At 53.8% G+C, this 14,297-nt stretch overlaps 8 protein-coding genes across 8 annotated transcripts; 6 read left to right on the forward strand and 2 right to left on the reverse strand.

Annotated features, from left to right (window-relative positions):
- Positions 1-650: 650 nt before the first annotated feature.
- SMAC4_07899 (uncharacterized protein) lies at positions 651-1,949 on the forward strand (the record flags this gene model as incomplete). The annotated part of the gene is made up of 3 exons (XM_003345176.3): positions 651-1,200; positions 1,330-1,746; positions 1,796-1,949. Exons 1-3 carry the CDS (start codon positions 686-688, stop codon positions 1,947-1,949), a joined length of 1,086 nt encoding a protein of 361 aa, XP_003345224.3. The 5' UTR covers positions 651-685.
- Positions 1,950-1,970: 21 nt separating this feature from the next.
- SMAC4_12939 (uncharacterized protein) lies at positions 1,971-2,946 on the forward strand. The gene has a single exon (XM_066091173.1). The coding sequence runs from the start codon at positions 2,038-2,040 to the stop codon at positions 2,725-2,727; it is 690 nt and encodes a 229-aa protein (XP_065946346.1). The 5' UTR covers positions 1,971-2,037; the 3' UTR covers positions 2,728-2,946.
- Positions 2,947-3,309: 363 nt separating this feature from the next.
- Positions 3,310-4,281, forward strand: SMAC4_12617 (uncharacterized protein; the record flags this gene model as incomplete). Its single annotated transcript, XM_003345175.1, has 1 exon — positions 3,310-4,281. The coding sequence occupies one exon, from the start codon at positions 3,310-3,312 to the stop codon at positions 4,279-4,281; it is 972 nt and encodes a 323-aa protein (XP_003345223.1).
- Positions 4,282-4,823: 542 nt separating this feature from the next.
- SMAC4_07898 (uncharacterized protein) lies at positions 4,824-6,697 on the forward strand (the record flags this gene model as incomplete). Its single annotated transcript, XM_024655924.2, has 3 exons — positions 4,824-5,593; positions 5,657-5,922; positions 6,006-6,697. The coding sequence occupies 3 exons, from the start codon at positions 4,824-4,826 to the stop codon at positions 6,626-6,628; spliced, it is 1,659 nt and encodes a 552-aa protein (XP_024510937.1). The 3' UTR covers positions 6,629-6,697.
- A 14-nt stretch (positions 6,698-6,711) lies between these two features.
- Positions 6,712-8,345, reverse strand: SMAC4_07897 (uncharacterized protein). The gene is made up of 2 exons (XM_003345173.2): positions 7,490-8,345; positions 6,712-7,420 (listed from the first exon to the last, which is right to left on the reverse strand). Exons 1-2 carry the CDS (start codon positions 8,324-8,326, stop codon positions 6,797-6,799), a joined length of 1,461 nt encoding a protein of 486 aa, XP_003345221.1. The 5' UTR covers positions 8,327-8,345; the 3' UTR covers positions 6,712-6,796.
- A 370-nt stretch (positions 8,346-8,715) lies between these two features.
- On the reverse strand, positions 8,716-10,036 carry SMAC4_07896 (uncharacterized protein; the record flags this gene model as incomplete). The annotated part of the gene is made up of 2 exons (XM_003345172.2): positions 8,716-9,155; positions 9,208-10,036. 2 exons carry the CDS (start codon positions 10,034-10,036, stop codon positions 8,812-8,814), a joined length of 1,173 nt encoding a protein of 390 aa, XP_003345220.1. The 3' UTR covers positions 8,716-8,811.
- Positions 10,037-11,035: 999 nt separating this feature from the next.
- On the forward strand, positions 11,036-12,998 carry SMAC4_07895 (uncharacterized protein; the record flags this gene model as incomplete). The annotated part of the gene is made up of 1 exon (XM_003345171.2): positions 11,036-12,998. One exon carries the CDS (start codon positions 11,036-11,038, stop codon positions 12,905-12,907), a length of 1,872 nt encoding a protein of 623 aa, XP_003345219.1. The 3' UTR covers positions 12,908-12,998.
- Positions 12,999-13,598: 600 nt separating this feature from the next.
- SMAC4_07894 (uncharacterized protein) lies at positions 13,599-13,973 on the forward strand (the record flags this gene model as incomplete). Its single annotated transcript, XM_003345170.1, has 1 exon — positions 13,599-13,973. The coding sequence occupies one exon, from the start codon at positions 13,599-13,601 to the stop codon at positions 13,971-13,973; it is 375 nt and encodes a 124-aa protein (XP_003345218.1).
- Positions 13,974-14,297: the final 324 nt, after the last annotated feature.

Below are 14,297 nucleotides of genomic sequence, written 5' to 3' on the forward strand. Positions count from 1 at the left end.
GCATCTTGAACGCTTCGTGCGACAATCAAAAAGACAAAGTGGCCACGCATCATGTTAGAGATAGCGTTGCATTGACCCATAGCACGGTGATGTCTCGCTTCAAAGACTACCTCCGGGTTGCTGATCGGAATAGCCGACGGGTAAAGGGGCTTTTCGCGTTTGGGCTTGGAATAACAGCCAGGCATAGGGTGTATGATTGACGTTTGTTTGGATGCTCCTCAGGCGCACGATCTTGTAGGATGAAGTTCTTCTGAGGTTTCGTTTCATCTCGTTGGAATTTGCGATGTTGTGATGGTGTTGTTGAGGTATGGACGTTCGTTCCTTGGACCACCCGGCCATTGATAAACCCCCGATCTTCAGCTCACAGGCATGTCAGCGAGGTGTATGGTGCCACAACCTAATCGTCCCGGTCATCGTTCCAGCAACATGACCATCAAGGGAAGACAGCCACGGTAAAGGTCGCATATGCGGTCAGTATTGAAAAGCTAATATTCCCCAACGCGGACTCGACAGCTCGATCGTGTCACCGAGGGAGTCACAACATCAGCTTGTAACCCAAGGAAGCAATATCGGTCACAACCTGCATGATGCGTGGTACTAAATCTCCATCTTGGAAGCTTGGGTTGCGAAGGGCTGCCCTTGTGGAAGGGGGAGACAACGGACGGGAATATAAAAGGGAAACGAGATGCTCAAGCTCCTTGAAGGTATGATAGAACCTCTTCCACACGACTTGCCTACATCTAGAAAGATGCGTTCCCATCTCTTTCTCGCTGTGATACCCTTGGCATCAGCCTCCCCCTTCGCCTCTCATGACAGCCAACTGACCATCAGGGACATCTCCGACTTCCCATCCATCGTCTTTGAATCCCGATACAGACGTGCCAACACAACTGCACCTCGGTGCAAATCACTCCCAGGAGACCCAGACTGGCCCAGCGATGCCGAGTGGGATCGTCTGAACAGAACGCTCAACGGAGCCCTGCTCAAACCTCTTCCACCTGCATCCGTCTGTTACCCTTCGTCACCGAAATACAACCCTTCTGCCTGCTCTACCCTCTTCACCAAGGCGTACTATCTCGACGATCCAGTCAGTCCTGCCCAGCAATGGACGACCGGAAACACTTGTTTGCCGGCTTGGAACCTGAATTCAACGGGGAACTGGAATTTGACCTTGACCTGCACACAGGGCGGGTTTCCGGTGTATGTCGTAAATGCAACTAGCGTTAGGCATGTCCAGGCGGCGGTGAACTTTGCTCGAAACAAGAACATCAGGCTGGTGATCAAGTAGGTGTCCTCCGTCGGGTGTGGAGTGGCACTGACAGAAAACAGAAACTCGGGCCACGACTTCGTAGGCCGCAACACCGGTGCCGGCGCCCTCTCTATATGGACGCACCACCTCAAGTCTTTCGAATTTCTCCCCGAGTATGTTCAACGCGGACACAACCCCCCGTACTCGGGCCCAGCTGTGCGAGTGGGAGCCGGAATACAGATCAAGGATGGTAGGGCCTACTCCGAAAAGTATAACATCACGCTTGTGGGTGGGAGTTGTGCAACGGTCGGTTCGTTCGGGGGGTGGCTGGCAGGAGGAGGGCATTCGGAGTTGAGCTCGATGTATGGACTCGGCGTGGATCAGGCGCTGGAGATGGGAGTGATCACTGCGGATGGACGGTACAGGGTTGTTAGCGCAGAGTCAGAAGGGAGGGAAAGGGAGCTGTTTTGGGCGTTAAGAGGAGGAGGGGGCAGTAAGTATCGTCCTGGAATATTGTTAGGCTGGGTGAATGTTGACGACGAGCAGGTACTTATGGCGTGGTAACCTCCGTGGTCGTCAAGGCACATCCGGCCATCAATCTGACCATCGCCGACTTTTCGTTTGCCGTTCAAAACTCGACACCATCTACCGGACCGATCGTAACGATCAACGACACCGAAGCCTTCTGGCGCGGCTTTAATGCCGTCTACGCCTTTGGAATCCCCACCGTCGACGCAGGCGGCTACCTCTGGACCCAGGCCATCTCCACGGGCAACGGAAGCTTTGTGATGCAGGTCAAGGTGCAAATGCCAGGCAGGACGATAGCCGAGACGATGAAATTCGCACAACCTTTGTTTGCAAAGCTTCAGTCCCTCGGGATCCCGGTATCATCGGCCACCATCACGACGATGGTGTATGGCGCTCCCCGTTTCGAAGCCGAAGGCCCTCCATCGAATATGCGCTTCGCGTCCCGTCTCTTCCCCCGTTCGTCCTTCAACAGCACCCTCTTCCCTTCCACCATGTCTGCCATCCGGATAGCCATCGAAGCCGGCTTCTTCTTCCATGGCCTCAACCTCTCCCCCACCGTGCGCATGGGTGAGTATTCTTATCCCTCGGCTGTAAACCCTGTGTGGCGCGAGACGGTGATGCACGCGAACTTGATGCGTACGACGATTTTCGCAACGTCGACGGCGGAGGAAGTGGCGGCGGCACAGAAGCTGTTGCAAGAGTACATGAACGCAATTCGGGAGGCGACGCCGGGTGGAGGATCTTATTTGAACGAGGCGGATCTCGAGGAGCCGGACTGGCAGCATGCGTTTTGGGGGAGCAACTATGCGAAGCTGGTAGATGTCAAGAGGGAGTGGGATCCGCTGGGGGTCTTTTGGGCGCCGGCAACTGTAGGGAGCGAGGCATGGGCGGTTGACAGTCGAGATGGGTTAAAGAGTCAGAATGGAAGGCTTTGTCGGGTTGGGTCGTGATGGTGGGAGAAAAAGAGAGTGAAGGCGGGAAAGGAAAGGCGACGGATGAAATTGTCTTCGGATGCCCGGCGGGTCGTGACGCAGGGCCGTGCCTTGTTATGGGGGACAAGCTTCATTGTTAGCGTATTATAGCGGCCCGCGGCGGGGCTGTTAGCGGCCGGACGATCCACCCCGCATTTGGGCACTTCTCCCCGCAGTTGTTCATCTTGACTTCATCTTTCCCTTAACATCAACCACCCACTTCTCGCCGGTCTCTCAAGGCCAATGCAAGGCTTGAGATTCGTCACTCAACGTAATTCTCGGATGTGACATATCCTCTCGCAGCAATACCCTACGCACGCTAGATTCCCTTTTCGTTGTTGTGTTCGGCGGATGGTCTGGTTCTGGAAGGAAGAGGGTATTGAACGAGGGCCGGCCCGCCTTCTTCGACACGACGAACTTCCACTTTCTCTCGCCCATGGCACAAACCGCCTGTCATCCCTTCGACAGACTCGACAATCAACTTTCGATCTCGGACCACTTTCGACATCGCCGGGCAAATAACCACAGGTCCCGTCTTCAATTCTTCCATCCCTTGTCAAGATGGCATTTGGAATCCCTATACTGACCTGTATCTCAAGTCTTACAGTGCCCAACATGCCCGCTATCACCGTCAGGTTTCTCGGCCTCGCCGCCCTGTCAGCCGTCATCCTCCTCAACATCCCCAATACTCGAGCCATGATCCACATCGGCCATTTCTTTTCCGGCCCGTCGCTGACACAAGCCGATATTGCGTCGACCAGAGGCCAAGACCAGTTCATCCCCAAGATCATCCACCAAATCTACCACAACTGGGATGACCCAAGTAACGAGACCGCTCCCGACGACTTCGATGCCACGCGTCAAAGCTGCACCACAACAAATCCCGACTTCGAGTACCGTCTATGGACAGCCAATTCCTCCCGCCAGTTTATCGAGACACACTACGAATGGTTCCTTCAGACTTACGACTCATATCCATGTCATACCCAACGGCTCAATACTCTTCGCTACTTCCTGATGCGCCATTGCGGTGGCATCTATATGGATCTCGAATACACGTGTTCCCGAGACCTCAAGCCCCTCCTCTACTTACCCTCGTGGGTCATGGGCCGCGGCCACGGCATCACTGGTGCGAGACCTGATCATCCTTACTGGATCATGATGATCGAATCTCTGATTCCTCGAGGACACCGTTCGATCACGCACAGCGGCGGCCCGGAGTTCGAGAGCTCCATCTGGAAGAAGTATCATGCACAGCTGCCCACCAAGCCTAGAAAGCAGGACCGCGTCTACCGTATCAAGATGGGTAACCAAGAGGAGGTCTTTTTCAAGTCGAATGGGCGATTCAAGCACGTCTGGGATGACAGCTTTGGATACGTCGCCTCGACCAAATCCCTTCTCGGGTGTCTGTTGCTCTTTGCCGTATTCACCCTACGGTTGGCACGCTCGTGGCAAGCAAGAAAGACGTATCAACGCGAATACCTGAAGCTGCTGCCGGCAAAAGATCAAGGGGGAGGATACGGGACGGTTTGAGTTCTGGTGAGTTATATTCGCGATCATATCCTGGTGCGCCCAATTCCCTCGCGTTAGCCCAACCCTTTTTTCTTCAAGATTCATCATGCACCCTTCTAGTACAGTCGGATACCCATCTCAAGAACTGATGTGGTTGTTCATTGGTCTCTGATGATTTTGACGCTCGCTAAGGCACGCCACAACCTTTTCCGTTCAGCTTCGGGGCCAATGGCGGAAGGAGTTTCACATCGAGGGCATGCCGTCGGGCTGTCTCCCGAGTAAATACATGGTGACTTGGCAAGGGCTGTCCAACAAACCAAGATCACTTTGCACAATTGGGCAAAGTATCTTTACTCAGTGCCCATCTCAGCACCCAAGCAGTGGAAGGTAAATTAATTCATCAAAGTCCAATTTGAGCGCATATAAGCGGCGTCATCCTCGAACTTACATAACTCGTTTCTTGATCCCACGTTTCTACGCCCAAAGACGAGAATCATCCGTGGTAGCATCATCATACTTTTCTTTTCACTGCTGTTACGCCTGCAAGATCCCTGACGGTAGACATGTCCCTCTCAGACGAATACGATCCTTTTTACGATTCGGATAGACGCGCAGATTTTTATATCTCTGAAGTCCAACAACCCGAACAGACCCAAAGCGCCACAGGCAAATCCGCTGGTCATAACACGGGTGGTCCCGTGTTGGAGACCGTCACCATCAGTATGAACGCCCTTTCTCTCGACGATCGGAGAAAAACTGTCGACCACATTATGCAATACTTTCGCCAACGTCTTAACAGCAAAATTGCGGTAACTCGTAACCGTCAAACCTCCTCGGCGATATCGAATTCTTATTTGCAGCGTCATCCGCATTCAAGTCAGTTTGAGAGCGAGCTGAACTCACTCAACCAATCGTCTAAGCTTTCTGAGGGTGATGTGCCTGTCGAGCTGTTGATTTTCCGTCAAGCCATCGGTCGCCCCTCTCCGAATGACCGGGTCAAGCCATTAGAACACGGCAGCCTACACCACGAATGGGGTATGGTCCAAGGAGCGTACGGCAACACTAAGACTTCGATCGCCACTTGTGCCCAGGCTACGACACATTCCGACAACCGAGGTAATAGGAACAACGGATCCAAGAAGCGCGGTGGCTCGGACGACAGCGACCATGATGGCAGGCGAAAGAGACAGAAGCAACAGCCCGGCAATACCACAAAGCCTGAACATTGTAACGGGCGCAAGTTTGCCTGTCCCTACTTCAAAAAGAACCCTCACAAGTATTCGAGATGGACATCATGTCCTGGACCTGGCTGGGATGAGGTTCACCGGGTAAAGTAAGCCCTCCCAGCATTTGGACAAGCTCTTCCTTCCCCGGCTCTCAGCTAAAGCTTGATTAGGACACATCTGTACAGACGCCACGCTCTCCCGATTCAGTGCCCTCGGTGTTGGGAAACCTACAATACACAAGCGTTGCTTACCACGCATTTAAAAGCCCCCGAGGTATGCCAATCCAGAGAAAATACCAACCCAGTTGAAGGAATCAGCAATGAGCAGGAGATATTGCTTCGCAAACGTACAAGGACAGACACCGAAGAGGAGAAGTGGCGGGAGATATGGATGATTTTGTTCCCTGGTGACGACAGAGACATCATTCCGTCCCCATGTGAGTGTTTCAGATGTTGATCTACCACACTACCTACCTACTACGTTAGTATCATGACCATGCTGACCCTATCTCCTTCAAAGATTATGATGAAGCCGTTTATGTTGAGAACTGCTCTGCCTTTGTTCTTCGAGAAGCGCCCGCACTCTTGGAAAGAGAACTCGAGGCTCTCCCTGATGAAGAGGTTCGGGATGTGAACCGTTTACGGCGGTCACTTGTACGGATGGTACCTGGGGTGCTATCGCGGGTGTTTGACCTGTATCGCCAGTCACTCAACAGGCAAGATGCAAGTAGTAGCGGATCGGGTACAGCGACACATTCTACCGCAACCCTGACACCAGCAACGGTACCAGAGCCAACGATGTCACCCCCAGCCATTCCAGCCCCAATAATACCAGAGCCAGCCATACCGGAGCCGGTCATAGCTTTTGACCCTAATGAGTTTGCCAATAACGCTCTCGAGTTCGTCCTGGGCACATATGAGTTGGAAGCCGATTCGGTTGATGATGGCATCAATTTGTTATCGGGTGTCGGAGGACTACCGGAACTGGATCTATTCCTGGGTGCCGTGGCGGAGTCTACTAGCTTCACAACCGGGTCTAACTTAGTCAACTTTTTGTGGGAAATCGAAGATATGCCGGGTGTGTCTCTTGGAGGGGGTCAAGATGAAAGCCTGTGCAATGATGATGCGAGTAAGGATCAATAGGCTCTAGTGGATTCCTCATGCTCGATTTTCAAAACGCCCATCTGTGGATAGAGGTAACGGATAATTAAATACGTATGTTTTCTGCCTGCAAACTAGGAATTCATAAAGTGTACGAACCAGCAGATATGCCCGCTTAACGCTATGTCCACAGCCCGACGAATCCGAAACTTAGTCCTCATGCTCAATCCCCTCCCTCAGAATAGCCACCTGCTTCTTAATCTCCACCCAAAGGACGTACTTGTCCAAATCCTCATCATCCCCGTCATCACTTCCATCGTCACTGCCATCCGAATCCTCCAGCGTCAGCCTCTCCCAATCATCCTCGATCCCACTCCTGGCCAGGACATCCTCCTTCTCCTTGGAATCCCTCGCAATAGCCAACAAACTCGCCACAAACGCTTCCTGGATGTAGGCAAAGCTGAAATCATTCGTGATCATGGCAATCTTCTTAGTCAATACATCCGGGAACTCGATCGCCTCGCTGCTCTTGAGCTTATTCTGCCAGAACTCGCAGTACATGACTCTCTGCTTGAGGTCCGGGTTGGGAAACAGGTACTTGCGGTCGAACCGCGAAGGACGCTTGCTGATGCCCGGGTCGAGACGTTCCAAGTGGTTGGTGGAACCGATCATGAAGATGCCGTCGTTGGATTTGAGACCATCGACCTCGTTGAGGAAGTAGGAGCGCACGTTGTCGGAGACCAGGGAGTCGAGGTCTTCGAAGATGAGGTAGCAGGGGGCCATTTGGCGGGCTTTGGAGAAGATGGAGGAAAGGGCGTATTCGGGGCCGGCGTACTGCGTTGCGTTTGTTAGCATCTCGATCATCTTTCGGGCAAGGGATAGGGGAAGAGGGACGGGACTCACCGATACCAAGCTCCTAACATACAAACTCGGCACGCTATCCTCCCTATCCAACAACGTCTTCATCATGGCCTTGATACTAATCGTCTTGCCGTTCCCCGGCGGTCCCCAGTAGATCACACCCCTCTTCCACGGCACCTTCAGTCGTCCATACGTCTCCCTGCTGTTAAAGAAGTTCAGGTGGTCCTCGATAATCGTCTTCTTCATGCCCTCGTCCAGAATTACGTTCCCCCAGCTTGCTGACTGGATGCTCTCCCACAGCTCTCGGCTCTTCTGCCACCACCCGCCGTCAAATACCCAGATCTCGTCCAGCAGCGAGTCGGACCATTTGCCGGCTGCCAGCAACAGTGACTCGGAGAGATGTAAAGATGGTGACAAGATGTAGTTGTTCTTCAGCTGGGGGTAGGCAGCGGCGCCATCACGTCCGTCGGCGATGTAGAGGATGAATTCCTTGTTTTGCCACTTGAGCATGTACTTGGCGAAGATGATGTCTTTGACCAGGAACCCCGGGGAGTTGTCGATACGGCGGGCGGGAGGAACGTAGTTTGTGGTGGACAGGGTGTTGGGGTACTTGTTGTCGGAGCCGAAGTCTTCGGTCAGCGGGGTGACGGTTGCGTGGCCGGCGGCGGCGAAACCGAGGAGGTTACTGGAGTAGAGGGGTGCGATGGTGAGTTCGAGGTTGCGGTATTGTCGCTTGAGAGTGGTGGCGATGACGCATTGGGTGTCGATGCGCCGGGCCGAGGCGTGGTTGAAGAACTTGGCGGTGGTCTTTTCCGAGTGGTGAGGAGGGGATGGATGGCCGTGGCCGGGAGGATGAGAGTGGTCCATGTTGGGTTCCATCTTGACGTTCGGCCGTGCAGGTGAAAGAGGTAAAGATTGTTGTCGAGCAGAAGACGAGGTGAGGTTCCTTTTAAGATCTGACGGGAAAGAGGTTGGGGATTGCGGGGAAGCGTGTTTGTTTGGTAGCCCCTGAAGATACAGCGATTTCTGAGTGGTCGGCTCGCGATGATAAACGGTTGCCCGGATGAAACTCGAAGCTGACGTGGAACGACGCGGGGATCCGAACCCGATTGAACGCGCTATGACACTTACAGGAACGATTGATCAATGGAAAGTCTTGATGCTTTTTGGTGAGGCGCAGCTGTCGTTGGAATACGGGATCTTCCCGTCGGTGGTCATTAGCCTGCCAAGGCCTGTCAAGGACGGTACCACGCACTAACAAATCCAATGCTACGCTGAACATGGCCTCCCAAGACAAGACGATAGCGCTATCGTGCGAGACAAAAGGAGAGGTAGAAAAAGAAGACCCGAAAGAATTAACCCAATCATCTCGAGCCAGCAAACTTGATATCACCACTGTTCCACGTCTGGGACAATCTGGGTGTCGGTGTATCAGCAACAGCCAGCCTCTTGACCTCCTGGCCAACATCCTTGACAGCCTGCTCTGCAGCTTCCGACCACGCCGTCATCTGAAGCCAGCCATGTGTAAGGTTGTCATAGTGATGCCAACGAGTCTGTACTCCAGCTTTTGACAGCTTGTTTGCATATTCGCAGCCGACGTCTCGGAGAGGATCGTAGCCGGAGGTGAACACGGCAGCGGGCGGTTGGCCACGGAGGTCTTCAACGGATTGCATACCGGGGGAGATGTAACGGTCTTGAGGGGAGATGTCTGCCAGAACGATATGTTAGAGGGGTGGCAGAAGAGGAGACAGACAACGTACCTTCAGACCGCGGCAGATAGTTGCTCGCAAAGCTGAATATACCGTTGCATTCCAGGTATAGACTGGAGTTGTTCTCCATTGCTGCCGGCGTATCAAATGGTAGTCTGGCCTCCGGGTAGAGCAACACCTGTCCGGCCAGTGGCTTGCGGCCCTCGTCCATCCTCCTCAAGCAAATCGCCGCCGTCATGTTTCCTCCCGCGGAATCCCCTCCACCCAGCACTTTATCAGGATGTACTCCCCTCGTCTTGCCTCCCTCTCCTTGAACCCAGTCAATCACCGCCGAATACTCGTCCAGTTGTGTGGGGTACTTGAACTCCGGAGCCAGCCTGTACTCGACAGCGTAGACCTGACAACCTGACTCTTCGGCGACCAAGCGAAGTCCGTTTTCGAACTCATCCACACTCCCCACCGTATACCCGCCTCCATGGAAGTAAATCAAGGCCCCAGCTCTTCCCTTGTTTTTACTGTCCTTCCCACTTTTGGGATACAGCACCCTGATAGGGATCGTCCCGTGGGGCCCTCGGATGGCGGTAAACTCAACATGGTCAATCGGATGGATTTTGTTTTTGGGTAGGGCATGAAGTCCAAACACCTCTTGATGGCGTCGGCGCTCGACGGTAAAATGTTCTTGGCCGCCGAGCTCGAGGAGTGGGTGAACGGAGAGGAAGTCACGGATGGAATAGTGGAGGTCGCGAGCACGGGGGCCGACGGTGGGGATACGCGGGCCCACGGAAGGGAGGGTTCGGGTGTTGTTCTGGGACGTGGAATTTACGGGAGCTCTGGGTGATTGAGGGCCTGGCGGCGAGTTGAAGACAAATTGATTGGACATTTTGTGATTTTTGGTGATGATTGGAGCTGCCGGAGTTGACGAGTTGCACGAGAGGGGAAGAAGGAGAGGAGTCGTTCAGCCGTAGAGGTTCTCGGAGCGGGGCCTGGAGGGGCATTTATAGAAGACCCCCGCTGTAGAATGCGCTGCACATGCACCTGGTGCTAAAGCCGTCGGGCGGAGAACATTTGCAGTTATACATTGACGTCATTAAAGGTCAACAAGATGAACTTCTCTTTTTGTTCCGTCATCTCAATCTGAAAATTCAAAGACTTTCGAGACAGTCCATTAGATCACCGAGGTTGCAAGACATTCGTCGCACGTCCCAACCCCCCATCCCAGCCGTTGCGGGCCGAACCTAGATTCCACGACATGATAACATGGGATGGCTGTCTTCAGCTGAACGATGGGATTTGTTTACTTTCTTGTTTACATTCCTGGTGGCCCCTTGCTGCCATTGGATGTCTCTCTGCCTATCTCATCACGATGGCCTTAATACTTCCTTTTATAGACCTCCAGTGGTCTGACTGCCCGCTTTATCCCTCACTGCTCTCGACGTGGCAGGCTGGCGAGTCCTTGACGTGCAGGAAGCTATCGACAAGTCCCCATTTGGTGACGGAGAGAGCGCCGAATGATGGACATGCTCCACGCCTCATGTGCAAATTGATCTGCCCCGGGATTATCCCCAACCTCTTCATTCCGAGTCAGGGTGAAGACCGACACGATATATGAAGACGAGCGCCGTTTCTGAAAAGTCAACGAACATTGAAGACATCATCACCACAATGACAATTCAAAGTTGACTCAAGTCTGAAGTTTCCTCGCAACGACCGGGAGACGATACCTGCAGATTAGCGCCAACCACCAATCAGCTTCCATCTCTTACACGCCAATCCCACGCTGATTCTGCAGTGACCCTGTCGCCATTCGCTGCATTGTCCCCCGAAAGCGCCCGTCCAACCGTGAATTTCAGGCTCCGAGATACAGTACCCCGGCGCCAGGATGGCTGGGCGAATGCGCTACCAAGTTCGTCGTCTTGCTCTGCCGACCTCTTCGACAACACATCAGTCATCATCAGGATGTGAGGCCCGAACCTACACCTGCACCGCGACCACCACCTACACTGATGCCGACTACGGATACGGCTGGTATCAGTTCGGAATGATGCCGCCACAGATGGTGCAGCCGCAATTCATAACCCTGCGGACAGGAAGCGCAAAGTCGTCCGTCGTCTCCAATGCTTCGAGTGCGACGTCCACAGCTTCAAATGCGAGAGATCCGAAACCCACCATCAAAGAGGCTACCGCCACCGCCACATCAACGCCTTCGTCAATCCGAGACACAAGCCGCTCTGGTCTCTTCTGGGATTCCACCGGCCTCGACGTCGAACCCCGCTGGGCCCGGCAGCCCGACATCGACGCCATCGCCCAAGTCGTCCGTCGGCACCTCGGAATAACCACCCCGTCAAAATGCATCGTCACCTTCCATTCCTCCGGAACCTACAACAAGTTCTACCATGTTCACTCCCCAGTTCATGGCCGGTACCTCATGCGCGTCATCCTTCCCGTCGATCCCCACAACAAGACCCGCGGCGAGGTTGCCACCCTCCAGCTTGTACGGCGCAAGACCGACATCCCCGTTCCCGTTGTGGTGGCCTATGACGATACGAGTGACAACGAGATTGGGTTCGAGTGGATATTGATGGAGCTGTTGGAAGGCAAGCCGGCACACCTGCGATGGAGAAAGATGAACATGCGGCAGAAGGAGAGGTTGGTGGGAAGGATGGCCGAGTTCCAAGCACAGCTATCAAGGTGCGGAAACATGACCGAGTCTGGGTTCAGAGGAATAGGCACGCTGGGAGCTACTTCCAGGGGAGAGAGCGATTATGTGGACCTGATGATGCCAGAGCCGGGGCCCATGGTCTCGCCGGTCTTCTTTACGGGAGAGCGCTGGCATTATCCGGTATCGAGAGGGCCATTCCAATCAAGCCACGACTGGCTTCGATCCTACCTCAACATCATTATCAAGGAGCACAGCGCCGCTCTGTCTCAACCACAGCCCCGAACCCCCGACGATGATAACACGGACCACGAAAAGAGGGAATTGGCCGAGGGAGTCACTCGCGTCGCCCGCAAGCTCACCCGCCTCCTGCACAAGATCTTCCCGCAGCTTGTCCACCCGCCTGAGCGCACAGTCCTCTGGCAGGGCGATTCCCTATCACTCGATAACCTACTCGTCGACGAAAACGGGTGCATCACGGGTGTTGTGGACTGGGAATGCGTGTCGACCATGCCGCGGTGGGTATCTACACAATTCCCGGAATTCATGCGGGGCGAGGTTGAGCGTGAAGACGAACCCCATCGAAGCCGGTATGCGGATGTCTTCAGCGATGAGGACGCCTCGGAGGACGAACAGGGTGATGGGGTGGAAGATACACCGGACAATGAAGGCAAGACGGAGCTGTATTGGATACACCTGATGGAATACGAGCAGACGCAGCTGAGGAGGGTGTACAGCTCACGAATGAACCAGCTGATGGGTAACGGGTGGGATGGTGAAGTCGAAGAGGCAGCTCTCAAGGTCGACTTTCTGAGCGCGGTATCAAAGTGCGCGCAGGGCTTCTATCTCAAGAGAATCGAACAATGGGTGGACGCGGTAGAAGCCAAGGAATTCGCCAGGTTGGGGGATGTGTTGAGAGGGAATGTGGTGGGGAGGAAAGATTCGAATGCGTCGACCACTTCGGGTCCGGGCACACCTTCGACAGACACCAGGACAACACCGGGGAAGACGATGATAAGGACAACAGCTACATTGAGCCCAAAACGGGGAACGGAAAATCAGCGGCCACGATTTTCCATTACCAAGATCTATTGATACCATTTTGAGATACCAGAAAGCTTTCATTTTGTTTCTTTTGTCATTTGCTTGTCATTTAGCCATGTAGCGTTCATGTCATTCTCGTTTGTCGATCTCTTGTCTTACCGGATTGCCAATTTGCATCTCGTCCCCATTTGTGATTGGTGTCTTGGCGTTTGTTGACACCCCTTTTGCTCCCCTTTCCCCCACTTCACCGTTTCTAGCTGGCGGTGAACGCGGTGTACGAAGGAGGTAATTACACCACCACGAGATACTCCGAGAAGCTATATCCATCACAGCAGCAAGTGGTCAGTGCATTGGAGCTTGTTCTTCGCTTTACCTTCTAGCGATTCTAGCTCATGCCTATCACTAGCCAAGCGAAACAAGCATCATCCCCACACTTCATATCACCAGATCCTCCCGATGCTTGCCAAGGGCAGAAAATAGACACAATCGTTTTGAGCCTCAAGGACGATCGACAGTGTAAGCGGAATGGCCCGTTGAGATACGAGATGTGAGTGGTGGTTAGGGGGAAAGGGGTGTTGAAGATGCATCGTGAACCGGGTGATCACAAAGATCTATAAGATCCTTCATCCTTCCTCTGTTTCTGTCCATCTTTTTCTCCTCATCATCACAACAAACAACAACAACAACAACAAAGCCAAACCAACTTTACCACACTCCTTTTACCAAAACAACCACCACCAAAATGCAGTTCTTCGCCACCATCTCTCTCCTCGCCGCCGCGGCCGTTTCCTCCGTATCCGCCGCCCCTACTGCCAACCAGTACTCTGAGGTTATGGGCAAGGTCACCTTCTCTCTGGATCGCCAGTGCCCCATCGACCAGATCAAGTTCCCGGCCATTGAGTTCCCCGCCGGCTCCGAGAGCAACCACTGCCGCACCTTTTACGCCGGCGCCGTCTACCAGTCCATCGACCTCGAGTTCTTCGACCCTAAGTGCCAGCTTACCGTCTACAACTCGTACAACTGCTCCGACAGCGGCATCGTCAGCGGCACTGGTGGCTGCTGGAGCCCCGAGGGTGGCATCAAGGCCTACAAGGTCACCTGCCCCTGGAAGTACTAAGTCTTTGGTGAGTGCATGATCCTGGACAAAGAAGTGTAAAGGATACGGGCTAACAGGAACAGACTGGAGTTCGGTGTTGAGGAGCAGTGCCAGGAAGGGGAGAAGTGCGCGGGGTGTCCCGAGATGTTGTGGAGAAGAAGGAATAGGACGGTGATAAGGGGATACGGGGCAACTGGAGTTGGGAAAGGGGAGTGGGAGTGGGAGTTCGGGTAGGGGTTGGGAAGGAGGAGCAGGAGGGGAAGGAGTTTGGGGACGGTTCGGCGATAGGGCGAACGGGGGCACTGGCACTGGCACTAACACCAACACCAACAAACAACTGCATGG

Source organism: Sordaria macrospora, chromosome 3, assembly GCF_033870435.1.
Source record: "Sordaria macrospora chromosome 3, complete sequence".
Lineage (NCBI taxonomy): Eukaryota > Fungi > Ascomycota > Sordariomycetes > Sordariales > Sordariaceae > Sordaria > Sordaria macrospora.